Genomic DNA, 16,012 nt, shown 5'->3' with positions numbered 1-16,012 from the left:
ATAGAATACAAATCAAACAATTTTTTTTTGTTTGAGAAATAGCCTTCAAAAATCAATTTAAACATACATATGCATGCAAAGTGAATTTAAAAGCAATTTCTTTAAGAAACTGAGGAGGAATTTGACAAACAATAAAGTTAAATATCGAAACTGCACAAAATAAATAAGGCCAAAAAATAGATATTTAACTTTTCTGCATATCTTTGTATTTAGAATACATCAGAAAGAAACTCTCTCTGTCTCTTTTCTCCCAACATAAAAGACCAGTACAAAATCAGATCAGCATTAATTATTTTTTATTTTTATTTATTTTATTTAAATGCATTTATTTTTTACCAGCTGTCCCCAACTCACCCAGAATGTGACCCACTTTTGTGTCCCGACCCACCAGTTGAGAATCACTGGCTTAGTGCATATATAAAACCATATTTGGAAACTTTTTATGTCCTTCCATGTGAAAGAATGATAGTAAGAAATACAGTGCTAGCAGTGAGCATAAACTTCTCCTCATGTTTACACTGCTTTAGAACAACATAATTACAGGATCCCTTACATTATGAAATTACACTACAGCCGCACATTACCACACTGTCTCATATAGAGATCATCAAATTTAAGGCTTTTATGTAGGGATGTGACATTTAATTACAACAAAATTAAAGGACCAGTGATGTTTAATAAGTAAGCTAAATACCACAGATATATTGTACATTTTACTTGGATTCACAGTTGGATATTTGTATTTAAATATAGCATACAACATATATGTTTTGATAATATTGTGATACGTTAACAATATACTTTATGAGTAAGTTTTTCATCATGGTGTATCAGATATTACCATATCTATTAATCTCTTTTGAACCCTAGTTGTATTAGTCTGTTAATTAGCCTGTTATTATTATAGAAATGACTATGAACAATCTGCTAACAGTGTAACATCTTGTGGGGTCCCACGCATCTTAATTAAGAGTCTGCTGGTCTAAAGAAATACAAGTACAAATGTAGGACATGGCATTTATAAAGCTGTTTGTTTTTATTCTGGAGGATGATTCAGCTAAAACTCCCCCAAGAATGTCCCTAGCACTCTGTAAATCAATCGAAACCAAGTCTACCTTTGTACTAGAGGCCGTGGGAGTGTCCTCACCCCTATTAGCTGTGGGTGATATTTAATATTTGCTATACGGTGCTTTTCTAAAGAGACCATCACTCATTTATGGTATTTTGTTTTCAATCAGAAAGCATTCCAATGACTGAAAGTTCATCATTTTTTACAGAACATAAAAAGAAGCCTCAATAATAAATCTAATAAATCAGATGTTTAAGTACATTGATTTCTTCAGCCTTTGCCTTAATATCAGCTTCTGTATTTCTCAGGAGAGTCACAATTAGAGTTTCTGCAGAAATCTCCAAAGTTTAGTTATTTTCCAAAGATTTCCTGCTTTTTACCATTAAAGTCCTCCCAAACACATTCAGTTTCTAGACTGTGGAGGATTGCTTCTCCACTGTTCCGAGAACAGGAGAAGATTTAGAAGTTTAATTTATCAGTCACACACTTATAAATTTATTTATTTTGGCCACAGAAGAATTATTGTGAGATCCATAAACAGCCATTTTTAATAGAGATATACGCAATAATATTGCCAACATTTTTGAATATCATGAATGATATTATACCCTGAAATATCATGCCTCATCACCCACCCCTCATTATCACATCAGGGTACTACTATTTTGCTGTTTTTAGCAAAAGAAAAAAATCACACTGTTCTCATTTCCCATTATATATCTACTAGAGACAGATTATATCTGTTCAGTATCATTAATTTTACTTTAATCCTGGATATATGGAGATATTTGGAGTGCATTATTATTAGTATCATGACATTCTGGATCATTGACTTCTGTTACAAATCTGATAAAATACTTGTATTTTTTAATATCTCAGTTACAGGTGTGTCATGTCATATGGTATGCAGTAATAAAATGTATTTTTATATTATATAATATATTTTTATTTTGTTGCAGTAGTGTATTCTTGAAATATATATATTTCAATATATAGTTTTGTCATATTGTCAAGAGTATCGTTATGACGAAAATACCATTAAAAATCATCATATTATTTAAAGGTCTTTTTACACTCCACACCCCTCTGTTACAAACAGCCCTCTTAAAAGGAAAGCCAAAATGGATCTTTTGTGGAATCTCTCAAAGAGCCATTTAAAACTCCTTCATGTGTAAGAGCTTCTTGATCTTCTCCACATCCTGTCAGACCCTCTGCATTCACACTGACAGGTGTTAAGTCGCTTGCCCCAAGTTGGTATCTTGCGGGTGTGTTTGTGGCTGCAGATGGTGTCTGGTTAGCACAGACGCTAACGTAGTAAGCTAGCTAACGAGCCATTCGCTGCTTTCATCCCTACTTCATTTTTCTCCAAATTGTCCCTCTATATGAGCAAATATACTTCATATAAAACGAAAAGAAATGAAGTATCTGTGGTTTTAAGCTTCTCTGTCGTGCTCAGAGATGCACTGCTGGGGATATGAGTAAAGTACGTTAGGAATCAAATGTTCATTAAGCAGAAGACGGTGTCTGGGATTGATCAGAAGAATTTGTTCAGTCAGTCGATGCAGAATGTTGCTTCACTGTCTCATAATTCATTTAAATAAAGTTGAGAAAATCTGTTCTTGATGGCAAAATGGTGGCTTAGTGGTTAGCACGTTCGCCTCCCAGCGCTGGGGTCTTGGGTTCAAGTCCCTATCTGGGTGGAGTTTCCATGTTCTCCCCGTGTCTGCGTGGGTTTCCTCTAGGGACTCCGGTTTCCTCCCACAGTCCAAAAACATGGAGATTAGGTAAATTGGATACTCTAAATTGCCCCGAAAAATTGAATACTCTAAATTGATCTGGTGTGTATGTGTAAAGTGTGTGGTATGTATGTAAGTTGTGTGTGTGTAAGTGTGTGTGTAAATGTGTGTATGATTGTGCCCAGATATGGATTGGCACTCTGTCCTAGGTAAATGCTGTAGTGCTCGATGCAGTCCTCCAGGTGGATGGTCGTTTCCGGTTGAGAGTACGCTGTGCGCTATTGGCTGCCGCTTCTCACCGGTGTGTGGATGTGTAAAAACAAAACATGGAAATTGTAAAGCGTCCTTGGGTTTCTAGAAAGGTGTTATATAAGTTGAACTTCATTCATTCATTCATTGATTTGTCGCTTGACACTTGTCACCAAATCGAAGCTAAAAATCAAGCACTGCCATAAGAAATGAATGGTTGCTTGTGGCTCTGTTTCCTGCCAGTGTGAACACAGTGGAAGGATGGATAGAAACTCCTGTAGATAGTAGATCTGAAGTGAGAGTGCAGTTTGATGTTCTCCTCTCTTGCTCTCCCTCTCTCTTTTTTTGTTTCTTTTTTCTAATTTCTATCCCATTTTCTCCCCAGTTCACCCACTCATTAGGACTCCCCCTATCACTAGTGATGCCCCAACACCAGGAGGCTGAAGGCTAAAACATGCTTCCTCTGATACATGTGTATATAAGTCAGACCTTGCCTCTTTTTGAATTGCTGCTGATGCAGCATTGCTGAGTAGAGTCACAGCGCACTCGGAGAAAAGCGCAGCGACTCGGTTCCGATACATCAGCTCAATACATCAGCTCATCAGATCAACATCATCACCCTTTGGAGTGATGTGGGGAAAAAAGCACCATCTACCCACCCAGAGAGAGAAAGGCCAATTGTGCTCTCTCAGGGCTCGAAATGGCGATCGCCTGATCATGGTGGCAGCTCTTTAGACTGCTGAACCACTTGGAACCCCTACTCTCTCTCTATCTCTTTGTCAAAGATGATAAGTGGTGTTATTTAAAAGTTTGTTTATTTGACGCCTTCATGTTGGTTTACCTGGCCTTGCATGAGTGTGAGAAGTCACGATTTTTGTATTTTTACCATTTTAAACTTTCTAAATGCTATTTTTTAACTATTTGTTTTCTTTGACTGTTTCCTTCTTTATGAAAGTGGATTAGTTTTTTTCAGTTTTCTCAAATATATTCTGATAAAGCTAATTGTTGACTCTTATTGACTGTTTTAACTGATCTCTGGATTTGATTTATTTAATTTATAATTTCTTAATTTTAGGTATTTGAGTAGTGCTGCAAAATCATTTAAAACATGAAACTCTGAGAGCAAACAAAAGTGTACAAAAAACAAGAATTGTCCAGAAAACAAAAAGTAATCTTTGCAATTAAGGTCATGTGACTTTGGCACTATTAATTATGTCTTCAACTTAATGACATTACACATTACTTTGGAAGGATTTGTTTAATCAATATAAGAATGAAAAACACAGATATTACGCTATATTCACCCAGAAATTCTACACATTCTCAGCTTCAGTTAACTTATGCTTTTTAAATATAAATGTAAACGAAAAACCACATTATTTAAGCGCACAAGTTGATTAAAATGCAGAAAAAGCTGCTTGTGTGGCCTTTGTCTCCACAGAAGTAGCTCAGAAGCTACTGGGTGTTTTCTATCTATATCAGAGGCTAGGCCTGACACCAAGGCCCCAGAGTAATACTCATTTTACATCTCCATTATTACCAAACTGCTCTCATAACAATCTCACCTCTGACACACCCAGCCCGGCAGAAGAGCTTCAGCAGAGCACCAGTGAGTTAGAGCTTAAAATAGCCCTGTAGGATCTGAGTAGATATGAGGACAGGCTGTGTTCGGACACTGTTCCTCAGATATTTGTGGATCCTGGGTCGGGTTAGGAGTTCAGGTTCAGGTCAGTGTCCTGTTACAGCGTTTGGCCTGAATATTCCCATGTACTGGAGGAGTTCTGTACTCCTTAAAGACCCATTATGCTCTCTTTATCTAATACAAGAGTCCATTTCAAACAATGTAGCCTTCACTGCCCACATGCTTCTCTGTGTGCTTTATGTTGTCATGGATGTGAAGCAGTATGTCCACTAGAGGGCAGTTTAGAGTTATTTTATTGTTTAATGAAAAGATAAAATTGTTAAAAAAAAAGATAAAAAAGACAACACTATTATGTAAATAGGCACTTCTTTATCTTCTTCAGAGTTTTGTGTCTGTATGGCTATGCTGGTTATACTGCCCCCAAAATGTCCAGTGGTACCCTGGTCGTCCTGTCATTTTTTACCTTTAATCTTCCTTTTTCTATTAATAAAATTAATCCACACTGATGTTGCTGCAGATGAATAGAACTTAAAGTCACATATCACTTGTTCTACAAAAAATTAGTTGATCAGATACAGCAGTGCTGCTGGAGTTTTTAAACATTATCTATTCTATTAGACACTCCACTTAGTAGAGAAAAGCAATAATGAGTGCTCTTTAAACTTACTTTTTTACAATAACAGTAGTTATTGTAGTATCATCAAATATTTTTTGTTTATGTTTGTTATATTTAATAGAAAAATGCATAAATGCATTTTATTAAAGGTTATACTTATGTGTGTACATATTATCATTTTATGAATTATGAATTTATTTGAATTTTAATTTAAATAAATGTTACAATTTAAAGTGGAATTCAAAACAAACTTACTTTAAAGCTCACCTTCCGCGAAAATCCGATTTTTCTTGTTTTTTGTGGAATACAGTAGGTCTCTCCGAGTTGAATGTGTACACCTGCACATTAAACTGTTTTGCAGCCCCCATTGTCTGCAGGAGCTAAGCAAAGAAATCCCCCCTCCCCCCCTCCGAAAAACGGGTGAATTTTGAATTATCTTTCTGCCTACGTAGGCAGAAACTCACAGACCAGCCCACCTTGGCTCGAGAAACTCCCAGAGGCGGAGCTGAAGCGACGCAACATCACCGCTCATCAGTTAGGAGGTGGGAGGCAGTGAGCGGCAGAGCGGCGGAGGGGCGTCGCAGTGCTCCTAGCCAATCAGAGGAGAGATATTTGCATGCTGTTTGCATGTATGAATATTCATGAGCAAAGCTGGAATCCGGTCATTTTGGACACACCCCTAAAACAGTCCATTAAAAAAGAGCTATACAGAGACACCTGAGCACTTTTTTTTTTACAAAAACGGCTCACATGTCATTCATTCATACTAGAGACCACAACTAGACATTTTAAAATGAAAGAAAAAACGACGGAAGGTGAGCTTTAAATTCATTTTTAAACCTTTGATCAGAGTTGATTTTTTAAAATAAAGTTCTGTAACTAAATTGCACAACTTGTAACTATCAGCGTAATAGGGAAATAAAATATGTTTTCATTAGTCTAGTCAATCGATTAAAAAATGTTGACAATAAACTGTGATTAATCTCACTTGTTCTTCTTAAGACAAGTTTTTATAGTGGATGTTTAGATGTAAATAAAAGAATAAATGTAAGAAATGTAAAATGAAATCATATTTATTATATATTAGTGGTGTCAATTAAAATACCAGTATATATTTGTATGTTTGAGGGGAGAAAAAAACAATGTGAGCCTCTGGAATAAAGAATGCACAATAAAATGGATAGAGGAAACTTTTTTGCTTTTTATTTGCAAACATCTCAGCTTGGTTCTATAACCTTACTTGGTGACGTAATTAATTAGCGTAAAAAAATAACACATTACTAATTCCAAATACTATGGTTTACCATTGACAGACCTAAATTTATTATTATTATCTTTTTTCTTGGTTAATATACACGTTGGAGAATTAGGTCAGTGGTATATTTATTTATCAAACATCACATTTGTATTGAAATAATTCAGTTCTGCTCATGTTTTGGCTGATTGTTGGTCAGTCGGGGTCAGATTAGGCCTGGATGCTTTATGGATTATGGATTATATGGGTCTGAGAAGTGCCTGTTTTTCAGTTCACACCAAAAATTCCAAACCCACTTTAAGCCACTATATCTCATGTTTCTCTATAAACTTCCCACTCCTTCATTCCTCTCTGCTCTAATCAGACTCTCTGCTGTGTGTTCTCTCTACAGTTACCGCATGTACAGAAAGAGCCAGACGACAGGCTTCCCCTCCCTCATCACCATCTTCTCTGCTCCCAATTACCTGGACGTTTATAATAATAAAGGTCAGAATCACTTTTCATCATACAAATGTAGGAATTGTACACATATAAATCATTACGTCATAATAATACATATAATACACATCATATAATACAGTTCTGTATCTTAAAGATTGTTACTATACAGAAGAGAAAAAATTATAAATGTAATGCAATGTTAATGTAAGAATTTTGAACAATTTGTTACGTCAATTAAAGTTACATGATACCTACACTACACAACAATGCTTTATTAAATTAGCATATTGTACCTGGTACCTGGTGGTATTTTTTCATCGCCATGTGAACAATATATTGCTACTTTACAAAACTTTTTGTTTGTTAAAAAAATGTTATACGGGTACTGTATTTTAATGTCAGGTCAAATGTATAACTGCATATAAATATGCATGAAAATAACTAAACAAAACTGTTATTTTTGTCACTCCTGCTGGCAGAAAGTTACAGTCTCCACTGATATACAGCTCTGGAAAAAAATAAGAGACCACTTAAAATGATGAGTTTCTTTGATTTTACCTAATTAAAAACCACTGGAATATAATCAAGAGGAAGATGGATGATCACAAGCCATCAAACCAAACTGCTTTGAATTTTTGCACCAGGAGTAAAGGCATAAAGTTATCCAAAAGCAGTGTGTAAGACTGGTGGAGGAGAACATGCCAAGATACATGAAAACTGTGATTAAAAACCAGGGTTAATCCATCAAATATTGATTTCTGAACTCTTAAAACATTATGAATATGAACTTGATTTCTTTGCATTATTTTAGGCTTGAAAGCTCTGCATCTTTTTTGTTATTTCAGACATTTCTCATTTTCTGCAAATAAATGCTCTAAATGCCAATATTTTTATTTGGAATTTGGGAGAAATGATGTCTGTATTTTAAAGAATAAAACAACAAAGTTCATTTTACTCAAACATAAACCTATAAATAGCAAAATCAGAGAAACTGATTCAGAAACTGAAGTGGTCTCTTAATTTTTTCCAGAGCTGTAAATTTTTTCCAGTATGTAAAACCCTTTCCCTATGCTACTATTTGTAAAATGCATGAGTATTTGCTATCATTGTAACCTCTTGACAGGTCAGCATACCTCGCATGTATGTGTGACATATGTCAATGCTTTAAGCTTACCAAAATATGATTCTCATCAGTGGAATTAAAGTACTCTTGTCTTTATTGTTTTCACAGCTGCCGTGCTGAAGTATGAGAATAATGTGATGAACATCCGGCAGTTTAACTGTTCGCCACACCCTTACTGGCTGCCCAACTTCATGGACGTGTTTACCTGGTCTCTGCCCTTCGTAGGAGAGAAAGGTATGCTGTACATTGCAAATGTCTGGTTATGAGCCCACAAGAACCACAACAAGTCAGAAGTCCAGAAGTTTTTGTCTTTTTTTTTGAATAGCTGAGTAACACAAAGCTGATTTATTACCAGGAAGAAGCTACCGCTCCATGTTTAGTATATTCATGCATGCAATTAGTGATATAAGTCCTTATGCTGGTACAGTGAGTGGATTAGAGACAGCAGTGCTAATCACTGCAGTGCTGAGAATAATGACCCACCACCCAAGCAATAATAATAATAGCTGCTCTGTGACGGTTTTCTCTCCCTCTGGGGTCCTGACCCCACAGAACAGGGTAAAAGATGGATAGTAAAGTGTGCAGAGAAACAGATAAAGAACTACAGTCTGTAAGTGTTCTATATGATCAATGGAGCAGATAAAATGGACAGTGAGTGTATAACTAAAGCTATTATGATTGAATGTGTGTAGATAATGTATTATGGCTGTGAGTGTGCGACATATCAATGGTGAGTCAGGTCTTCTGGGAGGTCTGTGGCTTTATTTTTGATACAGGTGGATAGGTTAAGTACGAGATAAGTTATGCTTTCTCGTGTTTTTCAGTTGATTCGAAATTTTCTGTTTTCTGTGGTTGCTCCAATGTGATGCCAATTGGGAGGTAAATCCTGCAAAAAATAAAATGAAAATGCAAATACCATTTTGCACTTTCTTTTTCAAAATTAATAACAAAATTAAGTCACTTCATTTGCAATTAAATTTTTCACTTGATCACGGGTCATATGTGACAAAAATAAAATAAAAATAAAAAAAAGTAGCTTGCAATCAGCTGCCGGCACCCAGAAGGAAAACAGATTGGTCTTGCTCCCTCCGGGTGGGTAGATGGTGCTTTCTCCCCATCACGCTCAAAGGTGGCGCCGGGCGGCACGAGGCGTCTGTGAGCGAATGTATCGCTGTGATTTCCTCTGAACGTGCTAGCTGCTCAGTGATGCTTCAGCAGCTGCTCAAAAAAAATGGGTGACTGACTTCACATGTATCGGAGGAGGCATGTGCTCGCACTTGCTAGACAAATTGGGAGAAAATGGAAAAAAAGGGCTTTTTCCATTTCTTTTTTAATTACCATACAGGTATTTTCCTGCTGGGTTACAGCAGGCAACACTGCACTGTGAACCGAGAGTTTCTGCTAGTGAACCACAGCCTCAGTAGCCCACAGCAGCACACAGCCTTTCTGTGGTGAGAGAGACCGCACAAAGTAGGTCGCTCGTTAGTTAGCTAGTGCTAGCTAGCTTAGCTATCTTACTAACAAGCAACCTACTTTGAACGGTCTCTCTCGCCACGGAAGCAGCTCTTAAAGATGCGAGGTTTCCGAACGTGACTGAAGCTGGGGCTGCGGTTCACAAGCAGCACTGTCTACTGTACCCCAGCGCCTTGTCCTAGCGGGAGGTTCCGTAGTTGTAGCCCCGCCTACTGTTAATTTACATGTATTTGAAAATTTATGTGAAGTTGAAAATGAAAAGTGTATAATGAAAAGTAAATCACCAGCAGACAGCACTAATCTAGCTTTTGATTTGCCTTTTTATTTTGACACTTAAAGCGCTGTCCATGCAAAACACTGAATATAAAACAAAATGTCACTTTGCTATTGATTTTTTATTTTATTTTATTTTATTTTAATTCTGTCAGACATGCAGCCTATTGCAAGGAAAAATAAAATAAAAAAAAACGTTACCATTGCATTTTGATTTTAGCTTTGACATTTATTATGCCATTCATCCAGAAAAGGACAGGCCAAACTGAAGCTTTTATTTATTTATTTATTTATTTTTTACAATTTGCTTTTTCATTTTAGATTTAACTGTGAAATTCCTGTATGGTAATGAAAATGAAATGGCAAAAAGCTTTTTTAATTTTAGTTTTAACTTTTTCATTTTCGTCAAAAATGAAAGTGATCAAAAATAAAGTGATTTAATTTTGTTTTTAATTTCGTCATAAAAATTTTTGGGAACTGTTTGGAAAAACAATGCACAAAATGGTATTTGTATTTTCATTTTAATCTTTTCTTTTCAGTTTTATTTTTGGGAGGATGTCCCTCTCATAGTGATGGGGATATTGTGACAGGGTGGATCAGTGTATAGTTTAACTGCTGGATGACTTGTTGCCTGAAGTGTTAATTGGGAGTGCAGGACCACAAGGCATGTTTGTATTTGTCTGGCGTGTTTTCACAGGGCATATGATATGTTGGCATATGAAATATACTTCTGTTGCACACTAGTGTGCTCTGTGAATTACTTAATATTGAATCAGGTTCAGACTGCTGTTTTGGTGTTTTGGTTATGTGAAATGCTTTCTTAAGAATAGGTGTCTGGAAGTCAACAGTGAAAATATAATCTATACTTTTTGGAATGGAGTTTCTTGTTTGTGGTTGCATTTTGCTTGTATATTGAGCATCATAGATCTAAGTGGCAAATATTCAGTGACCTGTTTGCTCCAAATGCTGCTGTAGAGTGAGGTGGTAGGGGTAGAAAACACAAGCGGTATAAAAAAAATACCCAAATTAATTATTTTCTTTCTTAAATATTATTATAATCATTTAATTATCTTACTTTAATGTAGTTTGAATGTAGAATGGGCCTTTTTCTTCACAACAAGCATAAAGATTGCTAGTAGTACTGTATGTCTCGGTAGCTAGCTAACTAGCTAAATTTCCTGTTCCATCTTAAATGGTGCAGCAGTTATACTTACAGGTTTATTTACTTAGCTTAGCTTTACTTAACTTAGTTATCCCAACCACTACCACCTTATGTATGAAAATAGACCAGAAAATAGACGTTCACTGATGACTTGCAGCTTAGGCTGCTGCATTTATAGTGGAACAGGAAAAAAAAAAAAAAGAAGCTAGCAAATACCTAACTTCATCTCCCTGTCACCAATAAATTAAGGACGATACAATTTCACTAAAGTTGCTTGACTTTTAGTGCTAGCAGCCTGCTAATAACACAATGCTCTTTTTATTAATTTACTTATTTGAATGATGTTTTTTTATCTTGGAAGGGTTGTCTTTTTTTTTTAGTGGGAGATTTTTTTTTTTTTTTATGTTTAGCTTCTATTTATTTTTTGCCATACATAACACATCACTGAAAACACAAAAGCTATATTATCTGCATGCAGTACAAAAAGAAATCTCTTCTAAAAAGAATCCATTTTTATTATCAGAGTTAAAAATACAGGTTCCATTATTTTTCAATATCATTTTCCGTCTTTTTTCACCTTGGTTCTGATATAAAAGTGTGTCCTGTGACTTTTGACTCAATTTGTACTATATTATATATGTATTACATAGTGTATATATGGTGTGGCAAGAGAGCGCTCTGTAATGCATACAAGAGACTATGCATTTTAAACTGAGGCCTGTTTTGCCATTACAGTCTTTCAGGTTAATCCTGTTATTTAATCACTGTGAGAATGGTCTCATAAACCATCCATCACCTTGTTTAACCCTGAACTCTCTTCAGTATCTCAGCCTGTAAGTGTTCTGCTTTGACCTCTGCACAGTGACGGAGATGCTGGTGAACGTGCTCAGTATCTGTTCAGATGATGAACTCATGAATGATGGTGATGAGATCTATGATGGTAAGGAAAAATGCACTATTCACAACATATAATACAGCAGAAATGTTGGACTTTAAATGAAGCTTGATCTTAATAAAACCCCCATAAAATTAAGAGACCACATCAGTTTATCTGATTTTGCTAGTTATAGGTATATGTTTGAGTAAAATGAACATTGTTGTTTTATTCTATAAACTACAGACAACATTCAGAATAAAAATATTGTCATTTAGAACATTTATTTGCAGAAAATGAGAAATGGCTGAAATAAAAAAGATGCAGAGCTTTTAGAAGTTTTAAAAGTTCAGAAATCAATATTTGGTGGAATAACCCTGGTTTTTAATCACAGTTTTTATGCATTTTAGCATGTTCTCCTCCACCAGTCTTACACACTGCTTTTGGATAACTTTATGCCACTCCTGGTGCAAAAATTCAAGCAGTTCAATTTGGTTTGATGGCTTGTGATCATCCATCTTCCTCTTGATTATAATCCAGAGGTTTTTAATTTGGTAAAATCAAAGAAACTCGTCGTTTTTAAGTGGTCTCTTATTTTTTTTACAGAGCTGTATATTAACAAAATATTATGATATTTATAATATGATATCATATGATATAATATGATTGCTTTAAGATGTCAGGTTTGTTTAATGTTGTATTACATTATATGTTCAATATATTACATTATTTCAAATTGTTTTATAACTTCACATAATAAACATCACGTAATGTAATATTGTACTACATTGCGTACAAACATCTTATTATGTTACTGGATGAAGATATTATTACAGTATTGTGATAAGGGTTGTTACAGGAGTACTCTGGCTAAAATAAAAAATAGTTAGCATTGTTATTGTGAATGTGCCAGATTAATAGTAGATAGTAGTAGAATAGCTTAAGGAAACAGGGTCTGATGTCATGCTGCACCTTGCAGGTGAGGTAGGATGTTTTTAAAAAGAACAGGTGCTTTCAGGTGGATTTTAGTGGGCGTTCTGGGCTGACTAATGCAGATCAGTAAGTTAGATAAGTAAGTCAGTAAGCTAATTTTAGCTCCAGAAAGCTGAATATAAATATAATAATATAAATATAATATAAACTGTATTTTTAATCTTTCTGAACTCTTACGTCTGAGAATATTATATAAACATGTTCGTATGTTTGTTTGCTTTTCAGCCAATGCTGCAGCAGCCCGTAAAGAGGTGATCAGGAACAAAATCCGCGCCATCGGCAAAATGGCCAAAATGTTCTCAGTCTTGCGGTGAGTAGATGTATTGCTGCTTTTGGTAGATACTGACTACTACAGCACTACTCAAAAGTCTAGCCACACCTTGTCTTTCAATGTTTTAATTTTTCCTACATTATAAATGAATACTGAAGTCATCCAGACTATGAAGGAACACATAAGAAAACATGTAGTAAGTTAAAAAAGTGTTAAACAAACTAAAATACTCTGTGAAGCATTTAGGTGCTTTTATCTGGGGAGCTGTTAACTTGTAGTTTTTGATGCTGGTAACTCTGATAACCTTATCCTGTGCAACAGACTTAACTCTTGCTCTTCCTTTCCTGGGATGGTCCTGATAAGAGCCAGTTTCATCATTATACTTTTTTCATAATACTATGATGGGATTGACTGATCTTCATTTTGTAAAGTCATTTTTTCTTTACATAGTTGAGTAGTTCTTGCTTCTCATAATATGGATTAAAACATTATTCAAATAGAGCTATTCACTGTATACCTGTAACTCTACCTCTTCACTACTTTACAACTGATGCTCTCAAACACATTAAGAGACAGACAATTCAAGTAAATAAATCTTGATGAGTTCAGTACAGCTGTTAACTGAAAGCCTGAATTCCAGGTGACTCTACCTCATAAAGCTGACTGAGAAAATCCAGCCAATATGTGTAAAGCTTACATCTAAGCAAGATATGCTATTTTAAAAAATCTAAAATCTAAAACATATTCTGGTTCGTTTAACACATTTTTGTTTATTAAATAATTCCATATTTTTCATTTTCTTCTTTAGTATTAATCTACATGCAGAAAATAATGAAAAGGTGTGTCCAAACTTACGTTTGATATTGTATATACCTGGTCAATTTATGAACTTCATGAACTCAAAATAATATCAGGATGAGGACAAGCCACATAAAAAATGTAAAATGGAAAGTGTAAACCCACCCAAGTCTCATGCACTTTTAGGAGCCATGAAAATCCATCTGTATATCCATTTTTATATCATGTTACAGCAGTGTATACATATCCTTCTCTTTTGGCAACCAAACTTCCTTCTAGTACAACTAAAACACAAGTAATATTTGCTGCAAAATTAAGGAAATTGTACATTTCATGCCAGACAACATCTCAGATCTCAATTTGACTGACTGAGACACATTTCACTACCCAAGTGTAAATTCATGTGGACAGAATCTAATCAGGATACAATCCAGATACTGTTTACATTATGTGACCAGGTGTAACTGGGGTCTCCAGTTACTTGATACTTGAGCATTTTAAAGGAATAACGGTAATTACAACTGGAAATTACAACATTATGCTTATTTGTCCTATAAAGGGACTGTTTCTGATTAAATGCCCATTGAGTGTCAGTTCTGTTTAATTTATTGTTTTTATTTTTATTGTTTTACAGTGAGGAGAGTGAGAACGTGCTGACCCTAAAGGGCCTGACCCCGACTGGCATGCTGCCCAGCGGAGTTCTGTCTGGAGGAAAGCAGACCTTACAGAGCGGTAAGCACCAGAAACCTCAACAGCCTGTTTCAGATGTAACACCACTCTCACTCTTTTTTTCTCACTTTGTCAGAAAGGCCTTCCCTTTTTTGTTCACCTTCTCTTTTTGGACTTTTCACGATTTGCCCTTTTCTCTGTTTCTCTTATTGTAGTTTTCCTTTCCTTTAAATTTCTTAGTTCTTTCTTACCTTTGTGTCATCCGCTATCTCTTATTATCTCTTTTTATCTTTCTATCAACACTTCTGCCACACTCGTACACCTGTTTTCACAGTCCTGATTCATCAGACACACAAACCCACCAGCCTACACACACAGATACACACACACACACACAAGTACAGACCACTACTAACCGCCTCAGCGGTGCCGCTATCGCTAACTGCTACCTGCCCGGCCTTGGCGGCGGACTGGTTGGGGGGTCGTGCTGCGTGCATGGCTGCCACAATAACGCTCCCTCCACCCTTCCTCTCTCTGTCTCTCCGTCTGTCTGTCTGTCTCTCCGTATGTCTGTCTGTCTGTGCCTTCTCAGCTACCATCGAGGCCATAGAAGCCATCGAGTCAGTTGAGGACGGAGAAGGTAATCACCAGCCGGCCTCTCTCTCTGTGCTGCTCAGAGGTTGCATAGCCACCGCTGAACTCTGCTAGCTAGCTAGCTAGCTGATCTCGGCTAGCTAACTCAGCTCGTGGTCGCTATGATACGGTCGGGGGGCTGCGTCATGTGATGTTACCACTTTCAGTGTCATTATCATAGACTAGACAGACCATTGCATCTATTACACACTTGAAAACACATGCACACACATATATCTTTGGAGCTTTAGCTCTATTAAGTGTAATAAGTGCTCGCGCTGAAGCCTGACTGCGCTCTGCTCTATTTCATTCACTTGCATCATATACACATATACATACAGTGGCATGCAAAAGTTCATTATTGTGAATAGTGAATAAGTGAGTGGAAGATGCCTAGTAAAATTAAAGAACATGAAAACACAAAAGTGCAAAAGTTTGGCCACTGTTGAAATTCCAAAGTCCAACTAGCCATAACATTAAAACCACCTGACCAGTTATTTTGTTAAGATCCGCCATGTGCTGCTAACTAAAACAGCTCTGGCCATCTTCACAAGACTTCAAAGTTTTCCAATGGTATGTACTACTGATAAAATAAATTGTAAAAATGGCCTAAACAAAAAAAAATGTCCGCTTTGTATGGTCAGTACTAGAGATGGAAGAATTGATTGGCTCTGTATTGGTATCAGCCAATCAGAGTTGTTCAATTATTCTTTTAAAACACTTTTAGTCGTGGGA

General features: G+C 36.0%; 1 protein-coding gene across 5 annotated transcripts in view; it reads left to right on the top strand.

Annotated features, from left to right (window-relative positions):
* Nucleotides 1-16,012, top strand: part of ppp3cb (protein phosphatase 3, catalytic subunit, beta isozyme) — an 86,407-nt gene that overhangs the window by 62,642 nt on the left and 7,753 nt on the right. For 3 of the 5 annotated variants that reach the window (XM_049474886.1, XM_022672009.2, XM_022672010.2), the window contains 6 exons: nucleotides 6,959-7,053; nucleotides 8,240-8,365; nucleotides 11,902-11,979; nucleotides 13,132-13,216; nucleotides 14,610-14,707; nucleotides 15,237-15,284. In XM_049474886.1, the coding sequence (XP_049330843.1) occupies nucleotides 6,959-7,053; nucleotides 8,240-8,365; nucleotides 11,902-11,979; nucleotides 13,132-13,216; nucleotides 14,610-14,707; nucleotides 15,237-15,284 (530 nt within the window). Of the gene's footprint in view, nucleotides 1-6,958; nucleotides 7,054-8,239; nucleotides 8,366-11,901; nucleotides 11,980-13,131; nucleotides 13,221-14,609; nucleotides 14,708-15,236; nucleotides 15,285-16,012 lie in introns of those variants that run through there. The other 2 variants (XM_022672011.2, XM_049474887.1) reach the window with 2 other exon arrangements.

The sequence above is a fragment of the Astyanax mexicanus genome, chromosome 2, assembly GCF_023375975.1.
Source record: "Astyanax mexicanus isolate ESR-SI-001 chromosome 2, AstMex3_surface, whole genome shotgun sequence".
NCBI lineage: Eukaryota > Metazoa > Chordata > Actinopteri > Characiformes > Acestrorhamphidae > Astyanax > Astyanax mexicanus.
The sequence above is the reverse complement of the archived record's forward strand: the minus strand, read 5'-3'. Positions and strand labels throughout refer to the sequence as shown.